At 34.4% G+C, this 9,875-nt stretch overlaps 1 protein-coding gene across 1 annotated transcript in view; it reads left to right on the forward strand.

Moving 5' to 3' along the window:
* Positions 1-6,622, forward strand: part of STXBP3 (syntaxin binding protein 3) — a 54,236-nt gene extending 47,614 nt beyond the window's left edge. Inside the window, exons 20-21 of the mRNA XM_015595389.2 lie at positions 4,353-4,501; positions 5,496-6,622. Of these exons, the coding sequence (XP_015450875.1) occupies positions 4,353-4,501; positions 5,496-5,590 (244 nt within the window). The 3' untranslated portion in view covers positions 5,591-6,622. The remainder of the gene's footprint in view (positions 1-4,352; positions 4,502-5,495) is intronic.
* Positions 6,623-9,875: the final 3,253 nt, after the last annotated feature.

The following is a 9,875-nucleotide window of genomic DNA, read 5'->3' on the forward strand; positions in this document are numbered from 1 at the left end:
TGCATAATTTTGGTGGTCTAAGGAAGGGTATGTGGAGAGCTTAGCTTGTCCTTGCCTTCTTTGGCTTTCTGACATCCAGATTTCCCCCATTAAATTTCTGACTGATTTGCTGACCAAAACATTGGACTACCAAAGCTTCATCCCTTCCTGCTCTGAACTAGATCTGCCATTTTCAACCAGCAGAGCTGCAGGATTTTGTACACCCTCTGCCACCCTACCTCAAATCAAGCATTTACCTCCGGCAGGAAAGCTGGTGATTTTCACAATCAGCCTCAAGTCAGTAAAGCTTATAGTTTTTGCCAACTAATTTGACTGGGGGAGGACAATGAGGATAGGGTGCAGTGTCAGCCTAGGAGGTCATGTGGTTACCACCACCATTCTTTCTTGATATTCTAGCATATATTCAAGAGTAAGTGCTTCTGAATTTTTTGTCTGCCTGTAGTTGATTTCCAATTGATATGAAATGTTTGTTTTCCTCACAATTTCACCTTGGTTTATACTTATTTTCTTGGAGAGGAATCTCCTGACCATCCTACTCTACCATAACCACCAGTTTTCTCTGTAGTTGTGTTTTTAAACTTAATATAAATAGTATCGTATGATGTGTCCTTCTGCAACTTGCTTTTTTGGTTTTCCTCAACATTATATATGTGAAGTTTATTCCAGACTGATACATGTATAAAATTTCACTCATGGTTGGTATATGCTTATATGAGTGTCAGTTTATTCATTTCTTTTCCAGCCAATGGAAATTTAGTCTGTGTCAAAACTGGCACCATTGCCAACAGTATGTAGTGAGCATTCTTGTACATTTACATGTATTCCAGTGTTTCTCTAGGGTGCTTCTCTTGGATTGAGGGCTTTATTTAGTTTTGTTTTATTGTTTCCTTTTCTACTGGTTTGAAAGTTATATAGCCTGTTTGTATTTTTGTAGCAGTTATCCTTAGAATTTTAATATGCTTCTTTGACTCGACAAAGTTGAAATTAATTAGTATCTTTGCCTTCCTCTGGAATGATACCGAAACCTTAGAACAACTTAGTTCAAACCATAAACCTTTTAAATGTTATCTTAATACTTTATTTTAGCTCACTTTATGTCTTTTTTTACTTCCCAAAGTAAAGACCAGCATTTTATTTTATTTTTATTTTTAGTTGTATGTTCATGTTATATTGCTCACCACCACCACTCCCTTGCATCCTCTTTTTGGGGCTCAGTTACCTTCTTTTCTGAAATATATCCTTTAGAAATTTCTCCTGCCTGGGTCTGTTGGTGGTAGTCTGTGGTTTTGTCTGTCTGAAATTATCTTCATTTTGTCCTTACATGATGGCTGTAAATTTCTTAGTTCACAGTAATTTTCACTCCACTCTTTGAGATGCTATTCTCCTGTTTTCTTGAATTCTTTTTAAGCTCTTGGGAAGGTATGTGTATGGGGGTAAGGTGTTTTGTCAGTTTTATCATAAGTAATTTGTTTTTGTAGGTAATATGCCGTTTCTCCCTGGTTGTTTTTTGTCTTTGATAGTCTGTACATACCCATGCTATATCTACCTGAGGATTTAGTTTTCTTTCTTTGGGATTCATTGTGCTTAGGAAGCACAATGGATCTGAGGTTTCATATCTTTTATAAATTCTTTAAATATTGCCATTTTGCAGTCTTGGTTTTGTTGAGATACCTCATTCTATCTTCATGTTTTGTAACCTCATTTTAACTTTTTTTTTTTTTAACCTTTTGTGTTTCATTCTGGAAAATTTTCTTCAGACTTAGTTGTCAGTTATTTAGCTCTCTCTTAAATTTGTGTCTAACCTGCTGAGTAAGCTATTTTTTGAGTGTCTGTGTTCAGCGACTTTACATTTTAAAAATTCAACTTGTTTCTTTTTCAAATATGCTTAGAATTTCTATTTCTTATTTTGTCATTCTTTCTGTATTTTTTATTTTTCTGTTTGTCATTTACATTAACCAAAAATTTTAACTTCCACGGCTGAAAGTCTTTTTAAAAGGAAGGGTTTATTAGGCTATTGCTAACAAAAAAAAAAAGACCAGTCTTGAGGCATGAGTCTAAACCACCTGTAGCATGTCTAGGTAGAAAAGACAGATGTGTCCATTGTCCTGGAGTTTTGTAAATTGTTTTTTATACATCAGGTAGAGGGGAGAAAGATGTAAGCCATTCTAAATGGACTTATATTAGCTATAGACAAGGGAATGGGCTAGTTCTGGGGTGGGCACAGCGGAGGCCATAGCAGAGTCCCTAAAGCTCATGTGTAAACGAGAAGCAGAGGCTCCTAGAATTCAACTGCTGCCTGCTTATTCTCTTTAGATGATCTCAGAAATAGCCACCTGGAAGTTAATTTAATAATTTAACACTCCTTAATAATTTAAGGAGTGTGAGCAGCCTTTGTTGGTTTTGCACTGTAGTTGTTAACCAATTAACCACTTTTTGTCTCTTCCTTCCACCCTCTGGCCTGCTGTATTTTAGTTTATGACATCTCAGAATTTTTTCCTTGTTCTTTTTCTTTTTTTTAGTGTTATTTTTTTTTTTTTTAGGCGAGACTAAGAACATTATTAAAAGTTTATTGTGGTATCCTACATTGTAGGGTCTTAGAGGTCATCTAGAACATGGTTTCCAAAGTAGGTAGCAAGATGATCTATTGGGTGCTTATTTTTACCTAAAAGAGGGAGAATTAAGCTTTATTTATATACACTAGTACATGTATATAATTTATAAACTAATATATATGTTTAATAGATGTACATAAATGTTTATTTTAAAATATTTATGTACTTCTCAAATAAAAGCTCTCAAGTTTGACCAGTGGGGTCTGGGACAGTAGTGGCAAGCCCTGTGATCTAGATCAGTGCTATCCAATAGAACGTTCTTTCAGTGAAGGAAATGTGCTGTATCTGCACTGTCCAGTGTGATGGCCACTATCCTACGTGTACTACTGAATACCAATATGTGGCTAGTGTGACTGAGGAACTAAAATTTTAATTTCATTTCATTTCATTTCATTTCATTTAAATTTAAGTAGCCTCATATAGCTAGTGGCTACTGTATTGGACAGTGCAAGTATAAAGCAATCTGGGGGAGGAAATGGTAGAAATAATGGCTACTATTTATTGAGTGCTTTCCTGATACCAGATTCCATACTTAGTATATTTTATACGTCATTTCATTTAATTCTAGGAACAACTCTTAAGGTTTAGAGAGAGGCTAAGTGACTTGCTGAAAGTCATACTGAACTAGAAAGAAGCAGAATCAGAGTTGAAACCCAGGTCTAACTTTTTTTAACAGCTTTATTAAGGTATAATTGACTTAATAACATATGTTTAAAGTATACAACTTGATGTTCTGATATATATACATTGTGAAATGATCACCACAAGCTAATTAATATATCACTTCCACATAGTTACCATTTTCTTTCTTTTTTTTACAGTGAGGCTTAATTTAAATCTCCTCTCTTAGCAGATTTCAAGTATACAGTTTTGTTAACTATAGCCACCATGCTATGCATTAGATCTCTAGAAGTTACTAATCTTGTATAACTGAAACTTTGCCCTCTGACCATTTCCCCCTCCCTCAGCTGTTGGCAACTCACATTGTATTCTCTGTTTCTATGAGTTTGACTATTTTAGGTTCCACATATAAGTGAGATCATGTAGTATTTGTCTTTCTGAGTCTAGTTTATTTCACTTAGCATAATATCCTCCAGGTCCATCCATGTTGTTGTAAGTGGCAGAATTTCCTTTTTTTGTAAGGCTGAATGATATTCCATTTTATATACACACACCACATTTTCTTCATTCATTTGTTCATCAAAAGACATTTAGGTTGTTTCCATATCTTGGTTATTGTGCCTAATGCTGCAGTGAACATGAGAGTGCAGATCTGTCTTCAGTATCTCCTGTCATCATACTTTCCTGAGTTCCAGCAAGGGATGTCCCAGTACCACATCAGCTCCAAATCAGTACCTGCAACCCCTGTCCCCCATGTCTCTAAAATCCTGTTGTTTCTGTGCTACTCTCCTCATTTTTTTAACTTCAGGAAGTCAGACTTTTCAAGTATATTATTTTTTCACATGAAATAAATAAGAGAGTATTAGCTCTATTATGTAGGTAAAAATGCTGAGCTAGATTATGAGTGATTTGTCCAAACTATCAGATCAAAATTAAACTTGAAGGCAGGGCCGCCCTGCCTAATTCTCGGTGCCCAATCATACAGTATTAAGTCATTTCCATAAAATCAGTGTAATTGGTGCCAAATTTGAGTTGGCTTGAATTAGGCTTTTTTAAAAGTCTATAAGCAGCATGGCTTTGGAAATGTTTTTAACACATTTGCATTATTTTATTTTTTAGTGCCCGCCAAAAACCCAGAGCTAATTATTTAGAGGACCGAAAGAATGGGTCAAAGCTGATTGTTTTTGTAATTGGAGGAATTACATACTCTGAAATGCGTTGTGCTTATGAAGTTTCTCAGGCACATAAATCCTGTGAGGTTATCATTGGTAAGACTTGCTTTCCTGTCTCCTACCTTTTTAAACAAACTCTAAATGCAGAAATATGTATGTAAAACTTTGTCTTGTATTTTATTTTTAGAACTAAATTATTGAATGCAAAAAGCTTTAAGTCATAATATGTTTTAGCTGATGTACTACTAGAATTTTTTCCTGGTCGACCTTTTTTTTTTATTTATTTTTTTATGGTACATTGGTTAACGAAATCCAAGAAATTTCAGCTGTACTTTTTAACAGTAAGGCATATATATATTTACACTGTGTGTTCACCTCCCATAGTTAGATTTCTTTCTGTCACCACATATTTGACTCCCTTTACCCCATCTACCTCCACCTTCCCTTCACTCTCTACTCTCTGGTATCTGGTCGACCTTTTTGATAATTTTTTAAAAAATATCCTGCCTTTGAGGGAATGAGCTTCAAAATATTATATTCTTTAAATATCAAATATTTCCTTTAAAATATTATGTTCTGTACTTTTCTTACTCTCATCGTTAAATAATTTTTGAGATAATTTAGTACAAAAATATTTGTAATTGTTTTGTGGATGTGGACCTGATATTGGCAAGGCCTGTACGGACTTTAGTTTTAAGAATTTCAGTCAAAGCCACTGATACATAAATTCTCCTGACCCAAACCTCAATTTGAAGCACTGCTTAATGGTTGAACAGCGACAGTTCTGTCACAAGGGTAGAATAATCTCCAGTTTTGCTCTTCAGTATATCGATATGTAGCACAAAGTAGAAAAAGCACTAGGAGTGGGCAGGGTTTCTGAAGGTTTACTGAGCATGCTCAATGAAGAGAAAGGACTGAAATATTATAGGTAGATTTTAGGACAATGTCCTATAGAAATTTCATTAAATTGCCCCAAGTTACTACACTTCTCATATTTGAAGGACAGTACAATATAGTTATGCAGATAGCCAAAGAATATCTATTTAACTGCTGGCCTCTGAAAATTTATCTTTTTCCTATTCCCTACCAGGTTCTACACATATTTTAACACCTAAAAAGCTGTTGGATGATATAAAGATGCTGAATAAATCCAAGGATAAAATCTCCTTTATTAAGGATGAATAGCCTTCGTTTTTTGGTTTGGAGATTCTTATTAATATGTTCAACTAAAATAGATGAAGACAGTGTTGCTATCATGTAATTTAAACATTGTAAATATTTTGTGGAATAACGACTTTTCAAATAAATTTCTTAAAGGGCTATTGACGATTACATATAATTGGATTTGCCGCTTTTAATAATTTAAATATTGTAATGCTTTGTAGATAATAAGAAATGTTAAAATGCTTTCTAAAAGGAAATTTTTTTATCCTTGGAACAGAATATATTAGAGTTGTGGGTAATTTTTCATAGTTACCTCTATCAGATACTTATCTGTCTTACGCTGAAGTAAGTTTTTTGGGGAAAGAATGATTTTAAATGAAAGGTTATAAAAGTGATAACTGTAAATGTGTATGTGTGATAGTGCAGTCTTTCTTTCTACTGAAATTCATAATTTCTTTTATATGTAAAATAACTGAGTCATTAAAGAAATAGAATGATTTCACAGTACATACTATCTTGCTAGACACTTCTAAAGAACACAATTTTATATAATTTTGAAATAATGTATGTTTAAATTGGAAAACCAAAAATAATTGTGAACATTCTAAGAGAAAATAAATATATAATTAAAAAATTATCTTTGTTAAGATAACCCCTGTTGGCTTTTAAAAGAATAATGTAATGTATGTATAAGATTGGATAATATGGTCATATGTCACTTTAGCAACAGTGGTATGCTCTGAGAAATGCATCGGTAGGCGATTTTGTCCTTGTGCGGACATCAGTGAGTGCACTTAGCACAAACCTAGTTGGAACAGCCTACCGCACACCTAGGCTGTTGGAATAGCCTGTTGCTCTGAGGCTATAAACCTGTACAGGCTGTTACTGTACAAAACAACACAAGATTAAATCCAGCACAAGAGACAGTAAACAAGTAAACATGAGGCTACTACTACTGTAACATGGGCACTGCTTTACAGGAAACTTTTTTTATAAGTAGAAAGAGTATGCTCTGAAATAACAATAAAAAGTATAATGTAGTAAATACATAAACTGGTAACAGTCATTTATTACCACTATCAAGTATTACGTAATGTACATAATTATATTTGCTATGTAGTTTTATATGGCTGGCTATACAGTAGGTTTGTTGATACCAGCATCCCATAAACATGTGAATAATGTCTTGCGTTATGACATTATGACGGCTATGATGTCACTAGGTGATAATTTTTCAATGATAGTCCATTATAGTCTTATGGACTATCGTCATACATGCGGTCCATTGTTGACCAAAGTGTCATTACACCGCGCATGACTGTGTAAGGATATGTATGCACATGTGTTATGGAAAGGGGACATCTTTATTTCAAACTTGTCCTTTTACCTGGCCTCTCATAGTGTTCTGTTATATGATGGACCACAATTTTATATATCACTCGTCTTCAGAGTTTTGCTCTTAAAAATAATGGTGCATTGTTTGGGTACGTTTGCAAACTTACACAAATATTTCTATAATATAAATTTCTAGCAACGACATAGTTGGTCAAAGTATTTGTGCATTTAAAATACTATAACAGATACACATTTTTAATTTTTATATAGATAAACCCATCACTTTTCTTTTGTGGTTTCTGAATTTTGTGTTATACTTAGAAATACCTTTTGCACCCAAGATTACTAGTTCACCCATTGTTTCTTTTAGAACATTGTGATAGTTTCATTTTATTTTTTTGCAGGTAACTCATTCATCTGGAATTGATTTTAGTGTGAGAATGTATGCTAGATATTGTCTCTTGGCACTTAGCATTATGTCCCATGCCTCCCATCCCATACCACAGGGGATGGAAGGCTAAAAATGAAGCTTTGCAGACTCAGAGGTAAATATGGTTCTGAATAGGTTAAATTCTTCCAATAATTTGGTGAAGATTTGAGAGGTAAGAGGCAGAGGGCATATACTATGGCTATGCCAGTGGACAGGTAAGCTCCTACCTTACAGCAGCCAGGCTCCACATTTCAGTGTCTGTCTCCTGCTTCATGGGTGTGAGGCAGTGCTAATGGCAGCAGCATCACTAGCTTCCTGTGCCCTGAATCACAGATGATGATGATATGACCTTGGTTTTAAAAAGCATGGTGATCTCCAGTTTCTGCCCTTACAGATTTTCCGAAGATTTTTAAGGACCTAATTCTCTGTATGAAATCTCTTTTTGCTTGAAGTATCTAGAGGAGTTTCTGTTCCTACAGTGAACCCTGACTGATACAGTGTTTAACAGGAATCCAGCTTTATTTCTGTCTAAACAGCCAGATATTGTACCAGATTTTTTTATTTCTTTTCCCTAGATAATCTGAATTATTACCTTTGTCATAGGCTAAATTTATGTTTGTATTTTGGTTTATTTTCTGGATTCTGTTGAATAGGCATATAGTATTTCTTTTTCCCTATGTATTTCAATTCATTGTATGTTTTAATATATGATGGATATAATCTCTACTCCACCTACACCTAAATTACTGTGATTTTTCAGAAATTTTCTGGCTATTACATTTTTCTAAATTAACTTTAGCGTTATTTTGTTAATACCAGAAGTTATTTTGGTATTTTCATTAGGTTTGCAGTTAATTTATAGGTTAACTTAGAAAAATTGACATCCTGATAATATTGAAACTTGATATTCAGGAATATGGAATGTCTTTTCATTTACTTAAGTCTTTATGACTTTTGGCATCTTCATTTTCTTCATACAGGTACTGCATATTGCCATATCTTTCATGGTTCCATGTGAATTGGATCTTCTTTTCAAATAGATTTTTTATATAAAGTTGTTTTTGAGATAAAATTTCATAACTTGCTATTTTACTAAGTAGTGATTAAAAAATAATGATGTGCAAATGCTTTCTTAGTGCTCTATATGTACCAGGCAGCATTTTTTTTTACACCGTAGTATAACTTTATTTGATTGTGAGCTTCATGAGGGCTGAGGCTATATTTTCTTTTTCTTTTTTTATTAAAAATGATTGGGGTGACATAAATAAAATCAAGTAAGTTTCAAGTGTACAATTCAACAAACAGTATGTCATATATATATTGCATTGTATGTTCACCACCCAAAGTTAGATTTCCTTCCATCACCAAATATTTTACCCCTATCTCCCTCCTCTCCCCCTCCCCCTTCCCTCTGGTAACCACTAATCCACAGTTCGTCTCCATGAATCTCTGTTAGTTTGTCCTGTTTGTTATTTTCGGTTTTATATCCCACATATGAGAGAGATCATATGGTTTTAAGCTTTTTCTGTCTGACCTGGCTTATATCGATCCATCTATGTTGTCGCAAATGGCAGTATTTCATCTTTTCTTAAGGCTGAGTAGTATTCCATTGTAAATATGTACCACAGCTTCTTTATCCAGTCATCTATCATAGGACACTTTGGTTTCTTCCATGTCCTGGCCATTGTGAATAATACTGCTATGAACATCAGGGTGCATATATCTTTGCGGATAAACGTTTTCAGGTTTTTTGGGTAAATACCCAGAAGAGAGATTGCTGGATCATATGGTAGTTCAGTTCTTAGTTTGTTGAGGAACCTCCATACTGTTATCCATAGTGGTTGTACCAGTTTACATTCCCACCAAAAGTGTATGAGGGTTCCTTTTTGGCCAGGCAGCATTTTTAAGTCTTTACATTGCTTCATTTAATCCTGTGAAGATAGGAGAATGGGTACTGTTATCATCATCTCCATTTTAAAGCTGAGGAAAATAAGACTCAAAGTTCTGTTGTTTAACCTGGATGTGTATGTGGAAGGGAAGGCTCAACATTAATAAACAGCTCTTTTCACATACTAAGCATGAGAACAGTACATTCCAGTGAGACGGTTAATTTTCAGTGTCTGATTCTACCTGAGATCCTTTTCTGCCTTGGTAATTATCAGTCCAGGGTTAATAACGTGTGGAAGAGATTTAGACTAATCCAATGCTCTGTGACACGTGGAACTGAGAGTATAATGACAGCAAACATTGGCCCATTTAGTGACCTCAGTGGCCACTTTGCTCTGTCATAGTGATGTGAGATCCTTCGATGCCTACATTTCACTTATATTTTAGGCTTAGAATTGGAGAGACCTTTTGTTTTCTAAATCTGTTACTGAATTTGAAGACATAAGAGGTCATCTCACATAAATTTCTTAGTATAGCTATTTCCTCTCCCCCTAGAATCAGCAATGACACATTCTGATATCAAGACCCAGAAAAAGGCTTTTTTGTTGTTGCAGCTAACAAACCATTTATTCAAATCACTGAAGCAGTTTTGCT

The sequence above is a fragment of the Pteropus alecto genome, unplaced genomic scaffold (assembly GCF_000325575.1).
Source record: "Pteropus alecto unplaced genomic scaffold, ASM32557v1 scaffold106, whole genome shotgun sequence".
Lineage (NCBI taxonomy): Eukaryota > Metazoa > Chordata > Mammalia > Chiroptera > Pteropodidae > Pteropus > Pteropus alecto.